Source organism: Perognathus longimembris, chromosome 18, assembly GCF_023159225.1.
Source record: "Perognathus longimembris pacificus isolate PPM17 chromosome 18, ASM2315922v1, whole genome shotgun sequence".
NCBI lineage: Eukaryota > Metazoa > Chordata > Mammalia > Rodentia > Heteromyidae > Perognathus > Perognathus longimembris.
In genome coordinates this window covers 1,502,966-1,530,960 of record NC_063178.1, presented here as the reverse complement: position 1 = coordinate 1,530,960, position 27,995 = coordinate 1,502,966, and the positions used below count along the sequence as shown (strand labels likewise).

Sequence of the window (27,995 nt, the reverse complement as noted above, 5' to 3'; positions counted from 1 at the left end):
AACTGTACAGGTATGTACACCGTACCCGACGGAGGGGCCTCTGGAGTCCGCGCGGGGGGGGGGCTCCCCTCGACACGGCCTCAGCGCGCGAAGGACGGGCGAGCCCTCCTGCTCCTGCCGAGGGGGGCAGAGCCCGGGTCCCCCGCGGCCTCGGCCGCCTCGTCCTTCTTCCGCACTTTGAGGCGCGTGAGCAGCCCGATGAGCCACAGGTCCCACTCCTCGGGCAGCAGCAGCAGCAGGAAGCCCAGGCCGATGATGGCGATGGCGACCACCCGCACGCCGTTGAAGACGATCTCGCTGGTGTAGCGGTCCACCACTGCGGGGAACGGGGGGCGTCAGCGGCCGGCCCGGCCCGGGCGGGGGTCGCCCACAGTCCTCCGCCGGGCCGGGGCCGGTCTAGAACTCATCCTGAACGTTAGTTTGGGTAGCACCTCCAAAAGCCGGCACTTGAGTCGACACGCTAATGCTTTTTGTGTCCGAGAGAAAAAAACCAGATCAGGAATAGTCGGGACGTGTGTGTATTTAGACGCAAACAAAGCAACGTTTTATTGTAGCTGCTTCCGGTGTCGAGGGAAACGGTACTGATACTTTTAAAGGTTTTTTTTTGGGTGGTGGTGCTGGGTACCACGCCCGTCATCCTAGCTACATGGGAGGCTGAGATCTGAGGATCAAGGTTCAAAGCCAGCCCAGGCAGAAGAGTCCGTGAGACTCTTCAGTTAACCACTAAAAAGCTGGAATTGGAGCTGCGGCTCAAGTAGCAAGGCACCAGCCTTGAGAAAAACAAATAAAAGCTCAGAGACAGCATCCAGACCCCGAGTTCAAGGCCCAGGATTCACACACACACACACACACACGCACCCCTTTTGTCCCTTTCTGCGTTGTCTATAAGGACATCGTTTAAGAACAGTTCCCCAATATATGAACACACAGGTGTCTACTGGTTTTGAAGAGCAAACTTGCCTGGGAGGCGGGCATGAGGCCAGGAGGTTCCGGAAGGGAAACCCAGAAGGGAAGCCAGCGCGAGCCAGGGAAGGGGAAGGCCAGGAGCAGGTAGACAAGTCTTGGAAGAGCTGTCCACCGTGTGTGTGCGTGTGTGTGTGCGTGTGTGTGCATGTGTGTGTGCGTGCACACGCGCATGCAACGGGGCCCCAGAGCAGAACAAGCTGAGTCCCAGCACCCAGGCAACGGTGCCTGGCTCCCTCTGGGGACAGGGGGACAGGACTGTCCCCGCCCGCGCCGGTCAACACACAGCCACGCGGCCCCTGACCCAAGGCCTCGACAGAACGTCGCGTGCAGAAAGCGAAGCTCAACGGTCTGCATCGTTAAGAACCCTCGAGACGCCGCTCGGACCCGCCGGGATTCAATGCCACCGCTCTGGCTGTGCGCGTGCCGACGCGTCCCCGAGGCTCGGCCCTCTGCGGGGGAGACACTGTCCACGCCACACAGCCACGCAGACACGCTCTCCCGGCAGGAGCTCAACCGCGCGCTGCGTCCCACCAACGACAGGAAAGGGTGTGCGTGTGAGCGTGTGTGTGAGCGTGTGTGGGTGAGCCTGCGTGTGAGCATGTGTGTGAGCGTGTGTGGGTGAGCCTGCGTGTGAGCGTGTGTGAGCGTGTGTGGGTGAGCCTGCGTGTGAGCGTGTGTGTGAGCGTGTGTGGGTGAGCCTGCGTGTGAGCATGTGTGTGAGCGTGTGTGGGTGAGCCTGCGTGTGAGCGTGTGTGTGAGCCTGCGTGTGAGTGTGTGTGTGAGCGTGTGTGTGAGCCTGCGTGTGAGCGTGTGTGAGCGTGTGTGGGTGAGCCTGCGTGTGAGCGTGTGTGTGAGCGTGTGTGGGTGAGCCTGCGTGTGAGCGTGTGTGAGCGTGTGGGTGAGCCTGCGTGTGAGCGTGTGTGTGAGCGCGTGTGGGTGAGCCTGCGGTGTGAGCGTGTGTGTGAACGCGTGTGGGTGAGCCTGCGTGTGAGCGTGTGTGTGAACGCGTGTGTGGGTGAGCCCGCGTGTGAGCATGTGTGTGAATGCGTGTGGGTGAGCCCGCGTGTGAGTGTGTGTGTGAACGCGTGTGGGTGAGCCTGCGTGTGAGCGTGTGTGTGAACGCGTGTGGGTGAGCCTGCGTGTGAGCGTGTGTGTGAACGCGTGTGTGTGAGCCTGCGTGTGAGCGTGTGTGTGAACGCGTGTGGGTGAGCCTGCGTGTGAGCGTGTGTGTGAACGCGTGTGGGTGAGCCTGCGTGTGAGCGTGTGTGAGCGTGTGTGGGTGAGCCTGCGTGGGAGTGCAGGAGGGTGTGTGAGCCTGCGTGTGAGCATGTGTGTGAACGCGTGTGGGTGAGCCTGCGTGTGAGCGTGTGTGTGAACGCGTGTGTGGGTGAGCCCGCGTGTGAGCATGTGTGTGAATGCGTGTGGGTGAGCCTGCGTGTGAGCGTGTGTGTGAACGCGTGTGTGGGTGAGCCCGCGTGTGAGCATGTGTGTGAACGCGTGTGGGTGAGCCCGCGTGTGAGCGTGTGTGTGAACGCGTGTGGGTGAGCCTGCGTGTGAGCGTGTGTGTGAACGCGTGTGGGTGAGCCTGCGTGTGAGCGTGTGTGAACGCGTGTGTGGGTGAGCCCGCGTGTGAGCATGTGTGTGAATGCGTGTGGGTGAGCCCGCGTGTGAGCATGTGTGTGAATGCGTGTGGGTGAGCCCGCGTGTGAGCGTGTGTGGGTGAGCCCGCGTGTGAGCATGTGTGTGAATGCGTGTGGGTGAGCCCGCGTGTGAGCGTGTGTGTGAACGCGTGTGGGTGAGCCTGCGTGTGAGCGTGTGTGTGAACGTGTGTGGGTGAGCCTGCGTGTGAGCGTGTGTGTGAACGTGTGTGTGGGTGAGCCTGCGTGTGAGCGTGTGTGTGAACGTGTGTGTGGGTGAGCCTGCGTGGGAGGGCACGTGCGTGTGCACGTAAGGCTGAGGGTGTGGCGCGCGCGTGTGGGTGACAGGCGTGCAGGCGGGCCCGGCTTACCCGCGTTCACAGGCACACTGAGGACGATCCCGAGGGACATCAGGGTCGGGGAAGTCACGGCGATCCCAAAATTCAACACCACGTTGAAGGCTGAAACCAAGGCCGCAGAGCCCCAGAGTCACGCGCGAGGGCGTGTGTGCGTGCGCGCGTGCGCGGTGCGCGGCTGCTCAGGAGCCAGGCGCCTGGCTCGGGGAGCGGCTCAGACGCGAGGCCGCCCGCGGGGCCCGGGGTCGGGGCAGACAGTCTGACTGGGCCCTGCCCTCCCAGCCAAGAGGACTTGCTGGGGCCGGGGGTGGGGCCGGGGGCGGGGCTGGGGGCGGGGCTGGGGGCGGGGCCGGGAAACGGACTTGCTGGGGCCGGGGGTGGGGGCCGGGGGCGGGGCTGGGGCCGGGAAACGGACTTGCTGGGGCTGGGGGCGGGGCCGAGTCTGGGGGCGTGGCTGGGGCGGGGGCGGGGCCAGGGCTGGGGGGACGGACTTGCTGGGGCCGGGGGTGGGGCCGGGGGCGGGGCCGGGGAACGGACTTGCTGGGCTGGGGGCGGGGCCGGGGCTGGGGGACGGACTTGCAGGGGCTGGGGGCGTGGCTGGGGTGGGGCCGGGGCTGGGGGACGGACTTGCTGGGGCTGGGGGCGTGGCTGGGGTGGGGCCGGGGCTGGGGGCGGGGCCAGGGCTGGGGGGACGGACTTGCTGGGGCCGGGGGTGGGGCGGGGGCGGGGCGGGGGCGGGGCCGGGGCGGGGCCTGGGCCGGGGCGGGGCCTGGGCTGGGGGCGGGGCCGGGGCTGGGGTGACCAGGAGGATGCCCCCCCCCCCCCCCCCCGCAGTGTCACCTCTGTGCTCACCCGCTCCCCGCCCAGCTGTGATTTGGGGGGACAGGCCAGGCACAGCGGCCTGGCCATGGGGACCTGGGGGTCCTTCCCTGTTCTCGGTTAGGACAGGCCTCCAGCAAGCCTGCCCCCCCCCCGCGTTGCGGGGGTCTCGGGCCGGCGCCCCACTTACTCAGCAGGAGCAGGGAGAACCCGCAGAGGCTCCCCCAGGGGACGTCGGCGAAGGAGCTCCAGTGCTCCACCTTGGTGAAGTAGAGGACGACGGGGACGCCGGTGACGAAGAGCAGGTTGAACACGGCCAGGACGGACAGGAACAGGGCCGCCTCCCCGAACTGCGCGCTCCCCAGCAGCAGCTTGAACAGAACCTGCGGGGGGGGGGGGCGGGGGGCGGGGGGCGGGTCTGGAACTCCAGGCTGAGCGCGCACTGTGGCCGTCCGGACCCCAGCCCGCGGTGGGGAGGCCCCGCGTGACGGGGTCGGGAGGCCCCGCGTGACGGGGTCGGGAGGCCCCGCGTGACGGGGTCGGGAGGGGGAGGGGGAGGGGGTCCCTGTGCCGGCGCCCTCCCCCCCCAGGTGAGGGCCTGTGGTGGAGGGGGGGCGGGTGGAGGCGGGAGCGGAGGCCCGCCCGCCCTCCCAGGCCCGCAGGGGCTCCCCGGGGCGTGGCCGCGGCGCCCGCCGCGCATGCGCACCTTGTACAGGGCGGAGGTGGACGCGGAGCCCACCACCAGCGCGATGCCGATGACGGAGTGGCTGTGGAAGCCGTCGGCGTAGGTCATCATCACGATGCCGGCGATGGCGAGGATGGCGGCCACGATCTGCGGGGGAGGGGCGGGGGCGGGTGAGGCCCGGCGGCCGCCGGGCGCCGTGAAGGCCCGCGCGCGTGAGCGGCCCGCGCCCCCGCCCGCCCCCGGGCACGGAGCGTGGCGCACACGGAGCACACGCGCGGGCAGGGCAGGGCAGGGGAAGCGGCTCCGCACGCGCGGCCACGGCCAAGAAGCGGCGGCCGCGGAGCCCCGCCGTGCCCTGGACGGGTGTGCGCGTGCGCGTGCGTGTGCGCGTGCGCATGCTCAGTTCCCTCCTCCTCACAAGCAGGACCCGGGCGATGGGGGAGGACGGCGCGGGCGGTGTGCGTGCAGCATGGTGAGACGGGTAAGGCACGCGTTACACACGCGCGCACACGCACACACACACACGCACACCTCATACTCGAGTACTGTGCGGGCAGCGCTAGCCCGAGTGGCCCCCGCGTTCCACACCCCTGTGCGGCCGGTGTCCCTCGCGCGCCGGGCCCCACGCGGAGCGCACAGCGCCCGGTGTGGAAACGCCGCGGGCTGAGGCGGGAAGGGGCTTGGGGGGCGGGGGGGCTCCCAGCCCGGCGCGTCCTGCTCGTCGCCCCAAGTGTCAGCCCGCCGCCCGCACGGTCAATGAACGGCGCTGGCGCCCCGGCCTCCCCGATGGACGAGGGACGCCACCGAGCACGGAGAGGGCCGCGAGCTCCCCACGCCTGCGCAGCCGGGGCCGGGGACACGCGGGCCGGGGACACGAGGGCCGGGGACACGAGGGCCGGGGACATGCGGGCTGAGGGACACGAGGGCTGGGGACACGCGGGCCGGGGACACGAGGGTGAGGGACACGCGGGCCGGGGACACGAGGGTGAGGGACACGCGGGCCGGGGGACACGAGGGTGAGGGACACGCGGGCCGGGGACGCACGGGCCGGGGACACGAGGGCTGAGGGACGCAAGGGCTGAGGGACACCAGGGCCGGGACGCACGGGCCGGGGACACGAGGGCTGAGGGACGCAAGGGCTGAGGGACACCAGGGCCGGGGACGCACGGGCCGGGGACACGAGGGCCGGGGACACGAGGGCCGGGGGACGCGAGGGCCGAGGGACACGAGGGCGGGGGACACGCAGGCCGGGGGACACGAGGGCCGGGGACACGCGGGCCGGGGACACGAGGGCCGGGGACGCACGGGCCGGGGACACGAGGGCTGAGGGACGCAAGGGCTGAGGGACACCAGGGCCGGGGACGCACGGGCCGGGGACACGAGGGCTGAGGGACGCAAGGGCTGAGGGACACCAGGGCCGGGGACGCACGGGCCGGGGACACGAGGGCCGGGGACGCGAGGGCCGAGGGACACGAGGGCGGGGGACACGCAGGCCGGGGGACACGAGGGCCGGGGACACGCGGGCCGGGGACACGAGGGCCGGGGACACGCGGGCCGGGGACACGAGGGCCGGGGACGCACGGGCCGGGGACACGAGGGCTGAGGGACGCGAGGGCTGAGGGACACCAGGGCCGGGGACGCACGGGCCGGGGACACGCGGGCCGGGGGACACGAGGGCCGGGGACACGAGGGCCGGGGACACGCGGGCCGGGGACACGCGGGCCGGGGGACACGAGGGCCGGGGACACGAGGGCCGGGGACACGCGGGCCGGGGACACGAGGGCCGGGGACACGAGGGCCGGGGACACGCGGGCCGGGGACACGAGGGCCGGGGACACGAGGGTGAGGGACACGCGGGCCGGGGGACACGAGGGCCGGGGACGCGAGGGCCGGGGACGCGAGGGCTGAGGGACACCAGGGCCGGGGCACGAGGGCCGGGGACACGGGGGCCGGGGACACGCGGGCCGGGGGACACGCGGGCCGGGGACACGAGGGCGGGGGACACGAGGGCCGGGGACACGCGGGCCGGGGACACGCGGGCCGGGGGACACGAGGGCCGGGGACACGAGGGCCGGGGACACGCGGGCCGGGGACACGAGGGCCGGGGACACGAGGGCCGGGGACACGCGGGCCGGGGACACGAGGGCCGGGGACACGAGGGTGAGGGACACGCGGGCCGGGGGACACGAGGGCCGGGGACGCGAGGGCCGGGGACGCGAGGGCTGAGGGACACCAGGGCCGGGGCACGAGGGCCGGGGACACGGGGGCCGGGGACACGGGGGCCGGGGACACGGGGGCCGGGGACACGAGGGCCGGGGACACGCGGGCCGGGGACACGAGGGCCGGGGACATGAGGGCCGGGGACACGCGGGCCGGGGACACGAGGGCGGGGGACACGCGGGCCGGGGACACGAGGGCGGGGGACACGCGGGCCGGGGACATGAGGGCGAGGGACACGAGGGCCGGGAACACGAGGGCCGGGGGCACGCGGGCCGGGGACACGAGGGCAGGGGACACGCGGGCCGGGGACATGAGGGCGAGGGACACGAGGGCCGGGGACACGAGGGCCCGAGACACGAGGGCCGGGGACACGAGGGCCGGGGACACGCGGGCCGGGGACACGCGGGCCGGGGACACGAGGGCCGGGGACACGAGGGCCGGGGACACGCGGGCCGGGGACACGAGGGCCGGGGACACGCGGGCCGGGGACACGAGGGCCGGGGGACGCGAGGGCCGAGGGACGCGAGGGCCGGGGACACGCAGTGTCCGACAGAGGCACCCAGCCCCGGGCGCCGGGCTCACCCCCGTCATCCTTGCTACTTGGGAGGCCCGGCCGGGAGGATCCCAGGTCAGGGTCCGGGTCAAAGGGTCCACAGGGCACAGTCTGCATGACGGAAGCCGGGCCAGGCGGCCCCCGCCACCCCCCGCCGCCCCCGCCGCCCCCACAAGCACCCAACGCGGGAGAAGCGCGCACCCGCCGAGCTGAACCACAACTAGGGCACGAGGGGGCGGGAGCCACGGCCCAGGGTGGAGTCCCTTCCCGGCAAGCACACGGTCCTGAGTTCAAGTCCCAGGTCTGCCATTCACCTTCGGCTCCTCACTGCCCAAGAATCTGGCCCAGGACACAGAGTTTAGAAAGCACAGGAGAGCAGATGCCAGGCACCCTCACAGACACCCCGGCATCTCCTCCGGGGGACGTGCCGTGCGCGGGGTGGGGGGGAGCCCCCTCACACAGACACCCCGGCATCTCCTCCAGGGGACGTGCCGTGCGCGGAGGGCGGGGGGAGCCCCCTCACAGACACCCCGGCATCTCCTCCGGGGGACGTGCCCTGCGCGGGGGGCGGGGGGAGCCCCCTCACAGACACCCCGGCATCTCCTCCGGGGGACGTGCCCTGCGCGGGGGGCGGGGGGCCGGGCCCCAGCACCGTCGGTACCGCGCGTGGCTTCACGCCGGGCCTGCCCAGCTGGTCTCGGCCTGCCGCGTGCGTGCGTGGCCGCAGGGCGCGTGATCCCAGCAGCTGTCCTGGCTGAACCGCCCCGTCCCCCGCGTGCCCCGCCCCGCCCGTGCCCGGCGGGCCCCGGCGTAGCCCCCTCAGAGCCTGGCGCGTCTCCACGGGAGGAGCTGGGGGACCGGGCTGCCTGCCACTCGCCCCCCGGCGCGTGTCAAGGGGAGCCCCCGTCCCCCAGGCGCTGCCACCGCGTCTCGACACCCCCCCGCCCCCCACAGCCCTCCCTCGGTGCCCGCCTGCAGGGGGCCAACCGCACCAAGGCTCCGTGGTGGCCATCAGTCCAGCGGCCGTGTGGGCAGCCAGGACGGGGGGCGGGGGGGGGGGCAGGCTGCTGGAGACACCGCCCTCGGCCCTGAGCCACCGAGGAGAGATGTGGACGGAGATCTAGAACTGTCCGCACCCACGGGGGGTGGGGGTGTCCTTCGACTTCCACGCCCCCTTCGCCCAGCCTCTGCTAAGTTGCAAACAGCCCTCCAAGCGTCTCCCCCATAACGAGCCAGTGTCCCCCAGTCAGGCAGGGCCAGTGACGGGGGGGAGGGGGGCACCTGCGGTCCCCACAGAGACGCGTCACGTCACTTGTTTCCCGCAGGCTTTTCTGGAGAGTGGGTTTTTTATTCCAAAATTAAAACTCAGCCTCAAAACAAAGTCTCCCCTCGCCGGGAGTTAAAAATACAACCGGCAGCTGAGTCACACCCCGTGGCGGCGGCGCTGTGAGCAGCTGGGGGGGGCGGGAGCCCCCCCCCAGCCAGGACGCGGTGGCCGGGGAGGGGTGGGGGAGGGGGGCTGGGGTCAGCCCCACCCCGGCTGCCAGAACCATGGCCTGGGGCGGGAGGCCGCAGTGGGCAGTAAGAGCCCCTGGCCACCAGGGGGCGGCGGGGAGACCCACGAGCACCGCGTGCTGACCACCCCCGGCCCCCCTCAAGTGCCAGGGGCCAGCGGGCCTCGGTCGCCCGTCGTACAAGCCCCGTGAAGTGTGGCCCGGGTCACACACAGCACCCAGAGCCTGGTTACCCGGGTCTCAGACGCGCCCCAACCCCAGAGCAGTGCCATGGACGGGAGGGGGGAGGGGGGGACTCCAGGCTGCAGGGCACGGACGGGGAGCCTGGACCCCCCCCCCCCCCCCGCGGGGCACACAGCCGGGCCCCAGAGCAAGCCGTGGGAATGACGCATGGACGCGATCAGCCAGAGCGCAGGGCCGGGCGGGGCGCGTTCCCAGGCCAGCGGTGAGCAGCGGGGGGCCAAGCAAGCGGATGGGGGGCGCGGGGCGGGGGGCCGAGGGCGGGGAGACAGACAGGAAGAGGAACTTACCCTCACTCCCATGAACCGGTCCCTGAGAACGGTCCACGAGAGCAAGAACACAAAGGCTTTGTTGCAGCAGAACAACACGGAGACGTCCGTAGTGTTTATTTTCTTTATTGCATGTAAGTACAGGTAGTTTGTCAGGGTCCACAGCACCCCAAAAGGGGCGGCCTTGGTAAAAAACACCTTCAAAGTCAAGCCATTCTCTCCGAACAGGCCGCAGCAGTCCCTGCAACGAGGAGAGAGAGGCAGGTTACCACGGGGGCGCGAGGCCCGGCTCCCCCGCCAGCGCGGCCGGGGGAGAGCACGCGGGGGGCTCGGGGTCCCCGCCTCTGCTCGCGTTCGGATTGGTGTCAGCCATTCACACTCTCTGTGAAGGCGCTCGGCCCGTTGCTCCGGCCCGCGGAAGGGGCCTCGCGTCCCAGCCCCTCGTCCGCCCGCCTGGCGGCCTGGGACCCAGGGCGTGGCCGGAAGGGCCGTGGGGGGGGGCCTGCTCTGGAGACGCTGGGCTGTGCCCCGAGCGGCTCTGCCGCGGGCTGAGCAGAGCAGGGAGCCCCCAAACCGCTGACAGAGGGGAGGGGGGCTAGCGGGGGAGGGTGTGTGTGTGTGTGCGCGCACACGCGCGTGTGCACCCGCTGGGGTTTGAACTCAGCACCCGAGTACTGCCTTCGCTTTTTCTATTCAGGGCTGGTCCGAAGCGCCCCGAGATTAGTCCCGGAAACGATTACGGCCACTGTTTTCCTATTTAATTTCCACGCGCACTCTCTGTTCTGGAGAAGCTTCCGGCGCAGTTGAAGAGCTAAGCCGGGTCCTCCGGTGGGAAGCAGTGCGCAATGGCGGGGACAGAGGAGGGAGAAATAGCGTCTATGCGACAAGGACACCTGGTCACAAAAATGTAGAACCGAAGACAAGACGTGGAGTGCAGAACAACCTTCCGCAACGCGACAGAGAGGGCGGGGAAGCAAGGGATCAAGCCAGGAAGTGCACGAGGGAACCAACAGGAGGCCGACGGGGAGGAAACAACAAAGGGAGAAATTCCAGGACGTTCCTGAGGCCCGAAGGACACGACTGTTCATTCTGCCCGAGACTCACCAAGGACCGCGGAGAGCCACGGGCCCGGGCTGCTCCCATGAGCACCGGGGGCCGTGCCCCGTCCACTGGCCAACCACCCCACCTGACCAGCCCCCCCCCCCCCCGCCTCCGTACACAAGCCCGCGCGTCCCCCCCCCCCCCCACCTGCCAGCTCCGGGAAAACACCTCTCGTCACTGTCCCGGAAGGAATCCACGCGGGAGACGTCCACGAGTCAGCAGCCTGCCCACCGTCTTCCTGCCTCAGCCTCGAGGGGCGGTGCCCATGGAGCCCGCCCACCCCCCGGCCCCCCACGACCGCCGCCCTGCCTCCTTGATCCCCGCCGTCACCGTGAACCCGGGTTCCCTACTCGGGAGCCATGCTCAGCGCCGGTCCCGGTGGTTGGCGTGAACCGCCGTGTCTTCCTTGTAGACATCGTCTATCCGGGTCCTTTGCTCGTTTTTGAAATGTACTGCGTCGGATGGAACCCAGGGCCTTGTCCTGGCTCGGCCCTTGGGTTGTTTTTTTTTTTTTTTGATGATTTATTTATTTTGAGACAGTCTCAGTAGTCCAGGCTGGCCTTGAACTCGTGATCCTCCTGTCCCAGCCTCCTGTGTCACGTACCACTCACTGCGTGTGTCTTGTTTTGCCCATTTAAAAGCTTTTATTGTTGTGGGAGTTTACATATTCTGAATAGTAACTCCCTATCAGAGCCACAATTTGCAAATATTGTCTCCTGTGCCACACATTACCGTTTCGGTCTACTTGATGTACGCTAGGTTTGGACTTGGGCGTCTCTCTCTATTTTACTGCTTGTGTTTTCGGTGCCACAGTCAAGCAGCGGTTCCAGTCCCCGGACGCTTCTTTTCCCCTGGTCTTTCTTCTGAGAGTTGCATGGCCTTAGAATCTGCATTCAGATTCTTAGTCCAAGTTAACTTTTTATGTCATGTAAGGCAAGGGGCCACCTCCCATCTGAGATCTACTTTTCCCAATCCCCTTTGTCAGGGAGGCCACCCTGTCCCACGATCTGGGCGGCCGACCCGACGTCATCTGTCCCCAGGGGCCACGGCGTCTGCGGGCTGCGGACTCTGCGTCCTTCTTGCCTACTATGCTGTTTGGGTTTCTCACAATGAAGTCTTCAGCTTTGGTTTTGTTTTGCTTTTCCATGTTGTTTTGGCTAGGTGGTGTCACTCGGAATTTGATATAAATGTTAAGAATCAATTGCTCTAGCATTGATTGCTTTAGGCAATATTGATATCTTCACAATATTAACTCTTCCAGCCTATGAACACTGGCTATAGTCCAAATTTTTCTGTCTTTAATTTCTTTTAGACATGTTTTTGTGTGTGCGTGTGTGCGTGTGTGTGTGTGTTTCTGGGGACAGAACCCAGGGCCTTGCTCAGGCAAAGCAAGTTCTTTAGTGAACTCTCCTTGAGCCATACTGACAGCCACTGCTTTGTATTTTTTGAAATGGGGGTGTCTTCCTGACTTGCCGGGGCTGGCTTTGAACTCACAATCTTCCAGTCTCCACCTCCTCAAATGTTAGTGTTTGGGGCACGTGCCACCTGCTCTGTGTGTAAGGGTTTTTTTGTTTGTTTGTTTGTTTTGCCAGTCCTGGGGCTTGGACTCAGGGCCTGAGCACTGTCCCTGGCTTCCTTTTGCTCAAGGCCAGCACTCTGCCACCTGAGCCACAGCACCACTTCTGGCCGTTTTCTGTATATGTGGTGCTGGGGAATCAAACCCAGGGCTTCATGTATTTGAGGCAAGCACTCTTCCACTAGGCCGTATTCCCAGCCCTGTGTGTAAGGTTTTATAGTTTCTAATAGGCAACTCCTTCTTCTCCTTAGTCAAGTTTGTTCTTAGAGATGAGATTATCTTGGTAGTATCGTAAATGGAACCATTTACAAGAAACACTAGGGGACATTTTATATTTAGAAGGACTCTTTGGAGGTATAACACGCATTTGTTCAAGTGCACAAATTGAAGTGCGCAGTTCAATTTCTACGGAGTGAAACTGCGCGTATAAACTCCCCCTCTACCAAAACACAGACTATCCTAGCACTCCAGAAACCTCCAGTGTGTTCTTCCCAAGTCATCACTTTTCCCACCAAATGCAATCAGTACTCGGTCTCATCGTTGGGTTTTCCGCTGTAAATATGGAATCACACATTCTGCACGTGCTCGTGTTTTGTTCCTTTCTTGCCACACCATGTATCCACGCTGTGCGTAGCGGGCGCTCCGTCCCTCACTGCGCGTCCAGCTCGCCTGGCCAGTTGAAATTCTTACTTCTGCTCTTTCGTGAGCGTGTGCCACTTTCCTTTGGCGTCTTTCCAGCACTAGGGTTGCTGCCTGGGTGGATCTGCTGTGGCTGTCTAGGTGTTGTCTCCTCTAACCAGCAGGGTATTGAAGAAACTGCTTCGTTCTTCCATCAGCTTTGGAAAATTCTCAGCCGGTATCTTCTCTCCTGTCTCCCCGTGGGGCTCCAGTGACACCAAGATCGGATGTTTGCATTTGCCCTACACATCCATTATGTAGCTTTCGGAACTTTTTACCTTTTTGGCATCTCCTCTCCAACCTGAGCATTTGTCAGAAACATGTTTTCCACTTAACAAACCCTCTCCTTTGTTGCGCCGAACCCACCATGAACCCCATGTGGCAAATCCTACATTTCTGCTATTTAATTAATTGATTGATTTCCAGGGTATCCCTTGACTGTTTTTCAAGGATGCAAGTTCTCTGCTGAAATTCTTCCTACTTGCGTGTATTCTCTTGAACATGTTATCAAAGTCATTCTTTTTTTTTTTTTTTTTTTGGCCAGTCCTGGGCCTTGGACTCAGGGCCTGAGCACTGTCCCTGGCTTCTTCCCGCTCAAGGCTAGCACTCTGCCTCTTGAGCCACAGCGCCGCTTCTGGCCGTTTTTTTCTGTATATGTGGTGCTGGGGAATCGAACCTAGGGCCTCGTGTATCCGAGGCAGGCACTCTTGCCACTAGGCTATATCCCCAGCCCATCAAAGTCATTCTTACAGTGTCTGTGTGACAACTCCAAAACACACAACATCTCCAGGAATGGGTTTGTTTCCTTTGTGCAGAACGAGGAATCAAACTCCTCCACTTGCCGGACACGTGTTCTACCGCCAGACGCGGGCCCTCACCGCTTTGGTTACTTTCCAGATAGGAACTTGCACTGCCTGCCCCCCGGCCTCAGACTTCCAGCCTCCTGCCTATGTTTTTCCGATAGCCAGGGGTGACAGGTGTGCACCATCACATCTGGAATATTTGTGTAAATCAGATCTTTTTGCCTGTGCTGAATGAACTCAAACCACAATCTTTTCCATCTCCTCCTCTTAAGTAGCTAAGACAACAGGCATGAGCCACTGCAGCTGGCTCTCACAAGACGTTTCTAAATCCTATTTTTAATTGGTTTTGGGTCATCTGGTACAGCTCTCCGGCTTTTATTTTCAAACAAAAGACCAAGCGTTAGCAAACGGTGAGGGCTCCAGAGGAGGCTGTCTCCTAGTGTAGATTCATCCTGACCGGTGCCACCCGCAACCTCAGCACCATCACTGTCATCATCGGTGTTGGGCGTGAAGGTCACCTTGCCTAGCAGGGGAGAGTCAGCCCCGTGTTCCCTCCCTACTCTCAGTTCTCCACTCTCCAGGGGGCAGCGGAAAGCAACGGCTGCTCACCAGGGTCCCTCCGGCGGGGGGCTGGGGACCCCAGAGCCCAGGATACGAGACCGCTCACGCCCTCGCCTTCCCCGCGTGACCCCACACAGCCACGGTGTGCGGGGGGGGGGGGGGGCTGGAGACCTGAGGCTCCATCTGTGCTCTTCCTCGGGGTCTCGAACGGGCAGCCGTGAGTCCCTGGTTCTGTCTTCCCTGCCCTGTGAGCGCCACGAGCGCTCTCTCTCTCTCTCTCTCTCTCTCTCTCTCTCTCTCTCTCTGCCGCTGATGGATTGCTGTGTGGCCAGAGGATCCGCTCTGTGAGCAGGACAGTTCTGAAGAGGAAAAGGCGGCCGCACACGTGAGCCCCGGGCGCCTCCGGGACCCCGGGCCGCGGCGCTCGAGCCCTGGCTGCGTCTCCGGGACCCCGGGCCGCGGCGCTCGAGCCCTGGCCGCGCCTCCGGGACCCCGGGCCGTGGCGCTCGAGCCCTGGCCGCGTCTCCGGGACCCCGGGCCGCGGCGCTCGAGCCCTGGCTGCGTCTCCGGGACCCCGGGCCGCGGCGCTCGAGCCCTGGCCGCGCCTCCGGGACCCCGGGCCGTGGCGCTCGAGCCCTGGCTGCGCTCGCCGTCCTCTGCCGCCCTCCAGTAACTCCGGTAAAAATCAGAACGTAACCCCGCGCGCTTCTTCCCCAGGCCGGGCCGCCGCAGAGGGGCTGGAAGGAGGCTGCGGAGCGGCCCGGCCCCGGGCAGAGGGCGGCTCCTGGCCCTCACCCCGGGCCTCTGTCTGCGCGGCTGGGAGCGGCACCGAGGCCACGTGCTGGAGAAGATGCTGGGCGACCGGTGCGGCTCCGGCGCGGGTCCCCCGCCGTCCCTACCACGCGGCCTGAGCCGCCGGTGCACGCGGTGGCGCCCGTGTCCCGCTCGGAAGCAGTGTAGACCGGGCCGGCGTTCGGCTCCCACGCGTCTGACGACTTCCTCCTGGAGTCTCGGGGACCAACGGCAGTGTGGGTGCAGACGAGCACGCGGCCCTCAGTGCAGGGGTCAGGGGCCACGCGGACGGCCGAGCTGCGCAGCCGCCCCTGTGCATCCCGAGGGCCCCGCCCCGCCTCGGCTCCCCGCCTCGGCTCCGGGGCCCAGCTCAGCCCAGCACGCGCCCCGCCTGGCTCCGCCCCGCCTGGCTCCGCCCAGCACGCGCCCCGCCTGGCTCCGCCCCGCCTGGCTCCGCCCCTCCTGGCTCCGCCCCACCTCGCTCCGCCCCGCCTGGCTCCGCCCCGCCTGGCTCCGCCCCGCCTGGCTCCGCCCCGCCTGGCTCCGCCCCGCCTGGCTCCGCCCCACCTCGCTCCGCCCCGCCTGGCTCCGCCCCGCCTGGCTCCGCCCCACCTGGCTCCACCCCGCCTGGCTCCACCCCGCCTGGCTCCGCCCCGCCTGGCTCCGCCCAGCACGCGCCCCGCCTGGCTCCGCCCCGCCTCGCTCCACCCGCCTGGCTCCGCCCCGCCTGGCTCAGCCCAGCACGCGCCCCGCCTGGCTCCGCCCAGCACGCACCCCACCTGGCTCCGCCCCGCCTCCAACCGGCCACACGCAGGGCTTCCGTGCTCCCGGCTGCCACTGCGCCGCCCAGCCCCGCCTCCAGCCCCGGCCGGGGGGGGGGGGGGCGGTTCACGGGAGATGGGTCTCTCGGCTCTGTCTGCCCGTGCGGCTGTGAACCCCGACTCTCCGACCTCAGCCCCCCGAGGAGTTAGGATTACGGGGGGGCGCCACGACGCCCGGACAGTCCGCTCTCACTGTGATGGTGTCCCGCGAGGACGCGTTCAGAAGGAAGGGGTGGGGCGGAGGAGGCCCCCGAGGGCCTGGGGCGCGCGGCCTAGAGGGGGAGCAGAGGCCTCGGGCGGGAGAGGGCGGGGCCGGAGGCTCCTCTCTGCGCACCGGAGGTGCGCGGCGGGCGGGTCTGGCGGCCCCGGGGGGTCCAGGAGCCCCTCCCTTCTGGGGTGCCGGGCAGCCCCCGCCGCAGCCCCTGTGGAGACCCCGCGGCCCCCAGGCTTCTGCTTTGTGCCCTGGGGGGGGCAGGGAAGGACGGGGGACCTCGAAACCGCCCCCTCGCGCCCCAGACTCACAGAGCCGGGAACGAGGACTGCGGGCGTGGCCCGGTGAACGGAGCCCCCCGGGGGCCGCACAGCTGTCGGGGGTCGGGCGGGGTCTGAAGGAGGGGAGCCCCGTGGCCCCTCCCCCATGGGTCACCTGACATGCTTGGACACCCCACGGGTGCCTGCGGTGGGGCCTCCTCCGCGAGCAGATGGTTCCGGAACAGGACGGCCGTGCCTGCTCCGGGCTGAGAGCCTCCTCTGCGGAGGCTGAGGCTCAGGACACGGCGGAAGGAGACGCAGGACGGGGGCCGGCGGCACCGGGGCGGGGGACCCTCGAGGAGCAGAGCGGAGCACGGCGATTCCTCGGTGGGGGAGGGTAGCCGGCGGGGGGAGGGTAGCCGGTGGGGAGGGTATCCAGGGGGGGAGGGTAGCCGGCAGGGGGGAGGGTAGCCGGTGGGGTAGCCGGCAGGGGGGAGGGTAGCTGGGGGGGAGGGTAGCTGGGGGGTAGCCGGCAGGGGGGAGGGTAGCGGGGGGAGGGTAGCTGGGGGGGTAGCCGGCAGGGGGGAGGGTAGCCGGTGGGGAGGGTAGCCAGCGGGGGGAGGGTAGCTGGGGGGTAGCCGGCAGGGGGGAGGATAGCTGGGGGGTAGCCGGCAGGGGGGAGGGTAGCTGGGGGGGTAGCCGGCAGGGGGGAGGGTAGCCGGTGGGGAGGGTAGCCAGCGGGGGGAGGGTAGCTGGGGGGTAGCCGGCAGGGGGGAGGATAGCTGGGGGGGTAGCCGGCAGGGGGGGGGTAGCCGGCGGGGGGGAGGGTAGCCGGTCGGGGAAGGGTAGCTGGGGGGATAGCTGGCAGGGGGGTAGCCGGCGGGGGGAGGGTAGCCGGCGGGGTGGAGGGTAGCTGGGGGGGTAGCCGGCAGGGGGGGTAGCTGGTGGGGGGAGGGTAGCTGGGGGGGTTGCTGGCAGGGGGGGGTAGCCGGCGGGGGGAGGGTAGCCGGCGGGGTGGAGGGTAGCTGGGGGGGGAGGATAGCTGGGGGGTAGCCGGTGGGGCGGGGCGGGCCCGGTGGGGCCGAAGGGCGGGAGGCAGCGCCGTCCACGGCGGCGGTCCCCGCAGCTGAGTCCCGACCCCAGGCCGGGCGCGGCGTTGGGAGGAGCAGGCGCCGGTCGCAGCCTCACGGCCAGGGCCGCGCCCCGCACTGGCCGCCCGGCTCCCGCGTCGCTCGAGCTGACGCGTCACAGACGCGCCCGGGGCCTGCGCCAGGCCCACACCCGAGGCGGCGGCACCGGCGCCCCGGGCCCGACCACACCGCCCGCTCTCCTGAACGCAGCCCGGGAGGTCTGAAGGTCCCCGGTGCAGAGACCGAGCGTGCGGCCACTAATGACGGCAGAACCCGGCGAGGGCGACCTCGTCCCTCACACCTCAAGGCTCTGCACCCGGTACAGCTGGTGTTTGTTCCAGGTGCTGGTGGGGGGCTGGCGGGGGGCTGGGGGGGGTGGCTGGCGGGGTGCTGGGGGGGCTGTCGGGGTTCTGGGGGGGGCTGTCGGGGTGCTGGCGGCCGAGCTGGCAGGGGGCAGGTTCCGTGTGGAACAGGGCAGGCTGCTGAGAGGCAGCCCTGTGGCCGCCCAGATGGCTCGATGGGCATCCTGTTCTGGGGAGACCATGGCGGCGCAGTAGCAGGAACCCCTTCCTTGAAGGGACAAGCAGAGGCGACCAGGAGCGCACCTGTGCAGATTCCCGCACGGGCCGCAGAGGCCCCTGGGGGGCAGAGCTGGGGCCCTGGGGGGCCCTCATCCAGACCACAGGCGTCCACCCAGGACGGAGGCCCCGCGGAGCCCCCTGCCGAGCTCCGGTGAAGCCAGGATGGGCGGCACCCGGGACCCGCCCGGCGCGCCTGGGCAAGGAGAACACGTCCGCGTTCACACAGCCGGCCGAGCCCGGGCCTCGGGACCCAGCAGACGACGGGAACGGCTCCCGGGGGCCCCCGCCGGGCTTCGGCTCTCACCCCGTCTCCACTTCCCCGCCCAGCCTAGAAGGGGAGCACACCCCGGCCCGGCTCCGGCAGCCCCGCGCCTCCCTCCCGGGGCCGGGGGCCGGGCTCGGGGAGGCCTCTGCCTCCTGGTCTCCCTGGGTCACCCCGGATAGGAAGCGGGCATTCTGGCCCAACTCCTGCCCACTCCCAACTCTGCTTCTCCTTGAGAACAACAGACAGAGCCCTTAGTGGCAAAACCGGTTGAAACCAGCTCACCAAGCCCCAGTGGCAGCCGCCTTCGTGCTCCAAGCCTCCTCATGATGTGGCTGCGGCTGCGGAGCTGAAGGGCACCACGGACTGTGCGCTCAGGCCACCGCCCAGCGCCCCCGCCAGCCTTGCACCACGAAGCCATGCGATGTGACAAACGGCATTTCAAGTACAGTAGCCTCCTGGCCGTCTCAAAGCATGTCACCAAGAGCACACGCCCGTCCACGGGGGTAACAGACGGAAGGCCCGGCACTCTGTTCTGCTAAAGGAAGCAACTCGGAGCCAGAGAGAGCCATGGCCCAACGATGCATCCGCGGAGGCCCGCGGGGAGGCGCGTGCAGCGGGCGTTCGCGTCCCCACAAGGCCTCCGAGGCCAGGGTCTCAAGGGCACCGCCGTGATCTGGAAACAGTGGCGGCTGAGTCACCACCGGCGGGGCAGTGCTCAGGCTGGGAGCGGGGGACCCTCTGCCTGCCCGGGGGGGGGGGGGGCCAGGCCGCTGCGGAGGGGAGAGGCCCGGCCGTCCGCGGGCCACGCTGACCCACGCTCCCCGCACCCTTTACCGTCACCCCCCGGCCTCCGTGGCGAGTGCAGCAAGCCTGAGATCTGGACTCCATCCAGGTTTGACTCCGCAGGATGAGATCCCCCAGGCAACGGCACACGGTGTGCTCGAGAAGGGCACACGTGGGCTCTGGCTTACCGGCGGTTGGGAGAGGGCCCCGCCCCGTCCACACGGAGCCCCCCCCCTCCCCAGCAGGGAGGACCCCCGCCTCCACCTTCCTGAGCAGGGGAGCCACTCGGCCTCCCGTGACTCCCAGTCCACATCCTACAGGAACATCTCCCGTCGCCTCTGTTAAAAGCAGCCCGTGGCAATGGACACGCAAGTGATTTCGGCCTCTGTGTGTCGCGTGTACACAGCGCGGCTGTTCCATCTTGGGCGGCACTGAGGTGTGAGCTCGGGGCCTTGCACGTTGTAGACAGGCCCTCGACCACGTGAGCCACGCCTCAGCCTTTCGCTATTAGCCTGCTTTTCAGACAGGGTCCCAGCTTTTGTATCCCGGCGTGTCTGAGATGGACACACGCGCGCCCCTGTGCGTGGCTGGTTTTTCAGCTGGGGTCTCTCTCACTCTGCCTGGGCTGGCCTTGAACTGTGATCCTCCTGTCTCTGCTCTCCCAAGAAGCCGGGATGACAGAGGTGCACCCTGGTTCGCTGGCTTTCTTTGGAAGAAGAAACATATCACACTAGGTTCCCCCCGGAGTCCTCACCCTTGCCTTACTCCCCAAGAACTCAGCCCCTCCCGCCCTCATTTGCTTCCCTGTCCAGTTCTTGGCGGGCAATGACCGCTGCCAGTTCTTCTTCCCATCACGCCTCCTTCCGTCTCGTCTCTCATGGCTGTATTTTGGGCAAATTCTTCCGTCTAACCTTGAACTTTTTTCTCCCCCCACCCCCCCCCCCCCCAGCAAGCGTAATCGACTTTTCAACGTGCTCACTGTGTGTTCAGTTTCAATTATTGTCATTTTCAGGTACCGATCTGGTTTGGTGCTCTTCCAAGCCTGTCTTTTAAAATATGTGGTGTCAGTTCTCTCTTGCTACAAGTTGCCATCAGTAGTAGCTGAAGGACGCCAACAGGCCCAACACCCCGAGGTCCCGGCAGGCCGGCCGGCCTCCGCGCCGAGGCTCCAGGCACGACTGCTTTCCCGCCTCTGGTGTCCAGGGCACGGAGACCCCACATCTGCGGGGCCCAGCCGGTCCTGGTTCAGAGGCTGCCCAGAGGGTCTTCCTCCATCAGAGCCTTCTAGAAAAAGCCAAGTCCCCTGACCTGGGAGACCTCCTTCTCCATCCTCTATCCTCTCGTCTCCAGACTCCCTCTTCCTCCTCCTCCTCCTCCTCTTCCTCCTGCTGGGTTCCCCGGCGGAGCAGCTGCCAAGCCCTTCCAGCGCTGTGAGGTCCTCTCTCAGATCACATGGTTTTCCTTGTGTCCTTCTTGATCGCCTGAAATAGATGCACTGATGTTGATGGTTATTTTGCACAGTAAATAACATTTGTGTGTGTGTGCCACTCCTGGGGCTTGAACTCAGGGCCTGGGCACGCTCCCTGAGCTTCTTTGCTCAAGGTTGGCATTCTACCACTCACTAGAGCCACACGGACACTGGTGGCTTTTGTGCTGGTTGATTGGAGACAAGAATCTCATGGACTTTTCTGCCCGGGTTGGCTTCCAACTGTGATCCTCAGATCTCAGCCTCCGGAGCGGCTGGGATTGCTGGCGTGAGCCACCGGTGCCTGGCGACTTTCAATGACTTAGAAGCCTCACCAGACATCACTGTCCCTCAGAATTCCCCCCAGTGGGCTTCTGCGTTTGCCTCTTGAAAAATTCTTCCTCTGTCTTCCCCGCCCCCTGTCCCGGGCAGCCCCAGGCCTGACGGAGGCTCTGCTTCTCCTCCTTCTTCCTCAGCCGGGCTTGCCCTGGCTCTGTGGGCAGCACCCGCTTAGGGGGAGCAGGGTCCATTGCTTGCATGAGTGTATTAACAGCCCTCCCTTTGGTGACAGTCGTGTGTGTGTGTGTGTGTGTGTGTGTGTGTGTGTGTGTGTGTGACCCCCAGGAGGTGGGGTTTACCAATCCCATCTGATAGGTCAGCAAAAACAAGGCTTGGGAGAGTCCCTGCCTGCCCTCCGGGCCCTGCCTCTCCCCGGGCTGGGTGTTTTCCTCTCTTCAGTGTGGTGTGCACACTTGCGGGCCACCGAGGGGGGCGGGGGCCCCGGAAGAGCAGAAGCGTGGTGTGCGTGCTCTCGGGCAGCGGCGGGGCAGGATGGGCGGGAGGCGGAGGCGCTAATGGTGCCGGTGGAGCGTCTCTCCCTCCGCACACCTGCGCGTTGTCATTCTTCACGGAAATGGAGGGGAAAAAGGGGAAACAAACCGCTCAGGATATTCGTTCTGAAATGTGAGAGTCACCGAATAGCCAGAACCAACTTGAACAGAAACAACAAGGTTGGACATGTCACAACCGCTTGACTGAAATCCAGTCACTCCGACACCGCGGCCCTGGCACACAGACCGCTGACAGGGAAGAGAGGCCCCCGGGGAAACACACACGCTCGCGGCCAACTGGTTTTTAACAAAGGAGCCAAGAATGCACCGCGGGGCAAGCCCGGCCTCTGGAGCAAATGGAGCTGAGAAAAGCTGGATGTGCACGCGCAGAAGAGAGCTAGGGCCCCGCGGGCGGCCACGCGCAACACAGCCACGGACGGGGAAGGCGCCGTTCCCTGGACATGTGCCCACCCCCCCCCCCACCTTCCCTTCTCCAACTGTCATCTTAAAGCGGGCGTGCTGGGGAAGGCACCCGGTCACCCAGTGCGCCCGGGCAGGCGCCTCCAGGAGAACGCGTACGGACTCCCCGGATAAGGTCTCCACGCTGCCTTTCTGCTGGGCTGGTCTTGGGGCTTGAACTCGGGGCGTGGGTGCTGCCCTCACCTCTTCATTCGAGGCGAGTGCTCTCCCTCTTGGGCCACACCTTGGGATGCAGGCACCATAACGGGACGAGACGAGTCTGGGGTGATAGGTACCCCGATCACTTGAATGTAACCATTACCCAATGCCGCCACGGATCAAAAACCACACCGTATCCCATAAATATTGCCGTCGGTATGTGGCCAACCGAGAACACTTAAAACACGATGCTAAGATCCCTCTAAAGCTCGGAACGAGACACCGAGGGTCTACAATCCAGGTGTTCGAATCCCACACCCCCCCGCAGGCAGTGTCGATCTCTGGGCCTGGGCCTGGCCTCGCACCCAAGTCAAGGCAGGGAGAGCGCCAGGTAAGCCAGCTGCTCCCCCGGCGGGCGTGGAACCCGCCCCGACTCACGCGGAGCCAGCGGGGGTGCCCTGGGTCCCCCCTCCCCCCTCCCCCCCGCAGAGCCTCCAGGTCGGCACTGAGCCCCGTCCCTGCGGGGGCTGCCATACAGGAGAGAGAAGATGTAGCCATCAGACCCACTCACTCCAACACCCCCCGGCCTGCGCCCCGCCCCAAACCTGCCGTTTCCTCCGCCAACGCGCCCCCCCCCCACCACTCAGCGACGGGGCGGGGGGACGGGACCTGGTGACCTCGCCACTGCGGCCAGCTGGGACCTGGCATCGGCCTCTGGACACGGACGTCACCGGTGAACGGACGCAGAGGCCGCGCAGGCCGCAGTGCCTGGAGCGTCGCCGGGGTCCCCAGGGGCACCCCGCCCCCGCCCCGCCCCCGCCCCGCCCCTCGGACGCACCTCACAGCGCCCACTGCTCCTCCTGCCGAGCCCGGGGTGGGGGGGGATCCATGGCCGCCGGATGTCAGCGAGGCGTCTGTCCCTGTCCTGTGGAGCCTGGGCGGGGGGGGGGGGCAGGGGGGATGTGCCCGCGGAGCCCCTCCCGTGTCCTTGCTTTCTGTGGTACCGGGATGTGAACTCAGGGCCTGTCACTCGCTTGGTCTGCTTGCACACAGCCCACCCGGCGGTGGCCGTGGAACCCGCACCTCCGCTCCTCCTCCCTGCTGCTTGTTTTGGAGACGGAGCCCAGTGAGCGTGTGCGCCTGGGCCGGGCCCCCCGTGACCCTGGAGATCACAGCCCCTCGCACCCAGGGTGCAGTGAACGCCCAGCGCGGGGCGCGGAGGCCAGAGCTCGCGAGGGGAAGGCCTCTCGGAGGCCATTCACCCCCCTCTGAGTGCCGCGACGCGCCCTCCGCTCCGAAGGCGGGGACGGGGCTCCCCTTCCGCTCTGCCTCCTCCGCTCCGAAGGCGGGACGGGGCCCCCCTTCCGCTCTGCCTCCTCCGCTCCGAAGGCGGGGACGGGGCCCCCCTTCCGCTCTGCCTCCTCCGGATCCAGCGGCCTCAGGGCGCGCCCTCGCCTCTCCCGGCTACGCCGCAGGCCGTCCACGGGGCCCCCTAACCAGCACCCTCGGCGGCGGCTTCGTCCGGGGAGAGAAGCGCATGGCTTTCCCGATGCAGACCCGACGCCCGCCGAGGAGGAACGAGGCGGCCCTGGCTTAACCCGGAGCCGTGACAGCTCGGGGCTCACGCCGCTGGCTCGCTGTCTGGACACGAAGGAGAGGAGCCTGTGTGCTGCCAGCAGGCAGACGGGCCGCAGGCCCCGCCGCCCACACACGGTCAGCGGCATTTCAGGCTTGAATAGCAAAGGAAGGCGTGTGCCCATCAGTGTGTGCCCATCAGTGGCGGCCCGCCCGTGAAGGGAATGCTGGGCAAGCCTCCCTCCTCGGGCCGATGTGGTCCTCGTAACTGTCTCCTCCACTGGCTGTCACTCCAGCTCCGTCTCCTTCACAGAGTCGCCGCTCGGGACGCTCTTGCTCTACGGGATCCTCACGCTGGCGTCTCTGTCGCTGTATAGGAAAGCCCCAACCATCCACGCGTGACATGATTTCCTAACTGCAGCCGCAGCGCCATCCAGAAGTCTTTTCGAGCTGGGCATGGCGGCGCATGCCTGGAATTGTAGCTGCTCAGAAAGAATTGCGGTTCCCTACTGGGTCTCTTCCAGTCCAGGCGAGAAGAGCTCCCGAGACCTGTGCACGAGCGGCTGGCACGGTGGCGCATGCCGGTCGGCCCGGCCGTGCCGACCGGGAGGGTCGTTTTGCCCATGCCAGCCTGCACAGAAAAGTGCACGGAACCCCATCTCAACAGAAGAGGGTGGGAGCCAGGGCACTGGCTTGCCGTCCCAGCCACGGTGGGACCTGTACGATAGGAGGGGTGCGCCGAGGTTCACGCCGGGGCAGAGAGCAAGACATCTTAAGATAACCAGGGGAAAAAAAGGGAAGGCCGCAAGCCTGGCTTGAGTAACACACACACACACACACATCCCACACACGTGTGTGTGCACACATGGTATTACCAGAGCGGGGAGTGTATCTCAGTGGTAGAACACTTGCCAAGCTTGTGTGTGCAAGGGCCTGAGTTCGATCCCCAACACTGCCCCCAAACAAACCCAAGCGCAGTGTTTCCCCCTCTCCTCTCCCAGCACAGCGCCCGACCCCCCCCCCCGCCTCTGGAGGTCCGGCTTCCCACAGACCCCCGGCGCTTGCACTGCTGAGGCTGGGGGGGGGGGTTGCCCAGACATCTCGACGGCTCCATCTCTTTTCTAGAGAGGATCTATGACACCTTGCACATCTAGAAGGGAAAAAAATAATAATAACCCCACTGTAAAATGCGGGTGTTACAGGGCTGGCCCTGCCCACCTCGTGCGAGTCCTCTGCTCGGGAAACACCTTCACCAGGAGGGGAGCAGGGACCCCCCCCGGCCCCAGGGCCTCAACACAGACGTCCAGTCAGTGTCTGGTTTTACTCACCGGCCAGCCCGTGAGCACGGGAGACGCCCCCCACACCAGCCCCGAGGGAACCGAGGAACCGTTACACCCCCCACCCCCGGTTCCCGATTGCTGGAGAAACAGAAAGCCGCGTTTGCTATTTCTCCTCGAGAGAACGAGTAAGAAGTCCACGCCCGGCGCTGCTCCTAACAACAAGGGAGCTTTCGTTTCCCCCCGCGCTTTTAATTTGCGCTGTGTATAAATTAATAATGTATGTGCGATGGAGAGTAACTCGTTAGACGTAAGCGTCGTAAAGTAAGGCACCTAGGAAAGGGAAGCTCAGCGCCGCCCACGCGTTTCCAAACGCTGCATTAAGCGCGGGGACTACATTTGTTTCCTCTTTGCCCGGAGCAGGAAACGGCCAGAGAGATACTCACGTAATCGCTTGCTCTAATTCCGTTTCTATGTCCGGGAAGCACAAAAGTGGGGTTTGCACACACATCAGACAGGCAAGTTATGTGGGGGGCCAGCCGGGCCGGCTGGGGCGCCAGCGCGTGCTGCAAGTCACCGCGAGGGTTCCCGGGGCTCGGCGCGGGGGCCCCGGCATGGGGCCCGCTCACGGGGTGGGGTCTCTCGCGGCACATGCGACCCAGGCTGGGGGGGCTCTCCCTGGGGGGAGCCCGGGGGTGCTCTGTGGAAGTCTGGCCTCCGGGGCCCGGCTTCCCCGGCTGGAGTCCGCCGTCGAGGCGGCTGTCACTTGGGGGCGGGCGCCGCGATTCTCAGCCCCACCCCCCCCCGGGCCACGCGCGCCCACGGGAACTCGGCCCCCGGAGGAAGCCCTGGCACGGCGCGTCGCTCCTCTGCGCCTCCCCCGGGCCCCGTCCTGGCATTCGCCCCGGGGCACGGCACGTTTGCACAGACGCTCCCGCACACGCGCCTGCTCCGGGCACACGCGCCTCCGTGCGCGCGTGGGGGCCGGGCGTGGCGACTCCGGGGGGCGGGCGTGCTTCCTCCCGGCGCGGCGTCTGCCAGGGCGGCGTGGGGGGGCCCGCGAGCCTTCCAGACCCGCACTCGAACTTCTCGCCGCAGCTCGGGAACCAGCCCTGCCCCCCCCCCCACCCGACAGGCACCCCGCCTCCGTGGGAAGCGGGAACAGACGCTGCGCGGTTACGTAATCAACTCCAGAGCCCCCCCCCCCCGCTCCGAACGCGGGAGGCGGGGGGAGCAGCCCCCACCGCGGACGCGAGGACCCCCCAGGAATCCCCGCCGCACCGCCCGCCCCCGCCTTGGCTCTGAACGCGGCTCAGAGTGGAGGCACGGAGGAAAACATCTGTCAACACATCTGTCAACACCCCTCCCTCTCTGGGCGGCGTGGCGTGGCGGCAGAAGGTCCCGGCGTGTGCTCTGGGAAAGCATGTCATTAGGTCAGAACTTGCTGGAAGGCTGCCTGGCAAGATGACAAATACCCCTTCTACTCCAGCCCGGCTTCTGCCCACCGCAGACACCCCCCGGCTCTGAGGAGCCCCTCTTCCTGGCCCAGGGCTGGAAGGGCTGGGGCGTGGGGTCACCCCGCCCCGGACAGTGGCTCCGTGACGCGGACTGGACGCCACCCGCCTGCCGCCCCGCGCCCGACCTGCTGCGTGGGGGTCACGGGGAAATGGGGAAGCCGGGGGGGGGGGGGGGAGAGGATCCGTGCTCAGCTTTACAAGTCCATCTTTCAAGGAGCCCCGTTACTCTCAGCGGAGCCTGACCAGTGCCGCGTCTGCTCCCCCAGTGCCGCGTCTGCTCCCCCAGTGCCGCGTCTGCTCCCCCAGTGCCGCGTCTGCTCCCCCAGTGCCGCGTCTGCTCCCCCAGTGCCGCGTCTGCTCCCCCAGTGCCGCGTCTGCTCCCCCAGTGCGGCCTCTGCCGGGACCCGGGTGGCGTCTCAAGAGAGAGAATCCCCGGCCTCACCGTGAACCCCGGGCCTCACTGTCGTTACCCAGGCCTCACCGTGAACCCCGGGCCTCACCGTGAACCCCGGGCCTCACCGTGAACCCCGGGCCTCACCATCATTACCCAGGCCTCACTGCTCCCCGGGCACAGCCGTGTTCTTCGCGCCCTGCCGACTGTCAGGACCGTTTCCTGAGCGGGGCAGCGGGGCCTGGCGGCTCTGGGTCGCGCAGTCTCGTGGCAGCGTCGGGTGGGCGGGGCGGGGGGGGGGAGCGCAGGGAGGGGCAGAGTGACGACAGCTTTCTCCCTTGGGGCACCTGTCTGGGATCTGCAGCCTCTCCTGCTTCCTCCTGTTCAGAGGGACTCGGGCCGGCCCTCGGCACAGCCCCCGCGGGGCCTCAGGCCCGGCCCGGGAGTTCTCCCTGTCGGAACCACACGTCTCTACGTCCCGGGGGTCCACCGGTGCATCGTGGGAAGGCCTGCCCGCTCCCTGCCTTTTCCACGCAGGCTGCGGGGGGGGGGGCTGGAGGGGGCGGGCGGCATCATGGCTCAGAGTACCAAGGCTTCCCTCCCCACCCCCAGGACAGCGTGCACCGGCAGCGTCCCCCCAGCCCCCCGGCCCCCGCGGCCCGGCCGCACGCAGGCCCCACCTGTATCTCTGCTTCACGGACTGCTTCTCCGCGGACTGGCACACGTGCCCCACGTAGTACAACGGGAAGAACAGGAAGTTCCAGTTGGTGGCAAACCAGGTCAGCGTGAAGGGCGCGTCGAAGGTCCTGAAGGTGACCTTGGCCAGCTGCGTGGAGCCCGCCCAGGACGCGCACACGCACAGCACCACGGCCACGCCCCACAGCGTCTTCTTGAGCCGCGCCCGGGAGCAGGTCCAGCGCGGCCGGCTCGTCTTCCCCCCCGGCCTCCGCCCCCGCCGGCGCCTGGGCTCCGCCGGGCCCGGGGGGTCCCGGGGACGTTCCTCCCCTGGGGAAGAGAACGGGGTTAGCTGGGGCTTCAGACTTGGGGCGGATGGGGCGCCGGGCAGGGGCGAGGAGCAGGGCGGCCTCCTGACCGCTGGCCGGGCCCGTGTGTAGTGGACGGGGTCACCTGGGGGGGGGGTCGTGTGTGGCCCGCCCTCCTCCCAGACCCTCCGGGAAACGGAGGCTCAGCCCCACCCAGCCCTGCAGCCAGAGCCCGGTGACGGGCAACCCCTCGCGTCCCTCTGGGAACCATTTCTCAGAACACACCGAGCAGGCCGGTCCCCCCTCCACCGGCGCGCACCTGCTGAAGGCCCCGGTGTTCAGGGCCTCACCGGAGGCTGCGGCTCGGCTGCCTAGGACCTGGACAGGCAGGGGCTCTTCCCTGCCGAAGCCAAGGCCTGGGGCCCGCTGCGCTGTGCGCTCAGCAAGAACAGCACCCCCCCCCCCCATTCTTGTTCCCTCTGCTGAAACTCACTTCTGCCCATGGCCTCCAACCCCAT

At 67.2% G+C, this 27,995-nt stretch overlaps 1 protein-coding gene across 1 annotated transcript; it reads right to left on the bottom strand.

Moving 5' to 3' along the window:
• Positions 1–80: 80 nt before the first annotated feature.
• Slc35f3 (solute carrier family 35 member F3) lies at positions 81–27,995 on the bottom strand. The gene is made up of 7 exons (XM_048367996.1): positions 27,971–27,995; positions 27,175–27,499; positions 9,281–9,500; positions 4,485–4,610; positions 3,969–4,161; positions 2,975–3,064; positions 81–316 (listed from the first exon to the last, which is right to left on the bottom strand). Exons 1-7 carry the CDS (start codon positions 27,993–27,995, stop codon positions 81–83), a joined length of 1,215 nt encoding a protein of 404 aa, XP_048223953.1.

What these genes read in the sequence shown, in the direction of transcription:
- Slc35f3 (XM_048367996.1), bottom strand. Translation starts at nt 27,995, where the DNA reads ATGGGGTTGGAGGCCATGGGCAGAA. An exon ending in TCCGTGAAGCAGAGATACAG is followed by an intron (nt 9,501 to 27,174) that starts GTGGGGCCTGCG and finishes TCCTCGTTGCAG; the next exon opens with GGACTGCTGCGGCCTGTTCG. An exon ending in ACCGGTTCATGGGAGTGAGG is followed by an intron (nt 4,611 to 9,280) that starts GTAAGTTCCTCT and finishes CCTCCCCCGCAG; the next exon opens with ATCGTGGCCGCCATCCTCGC.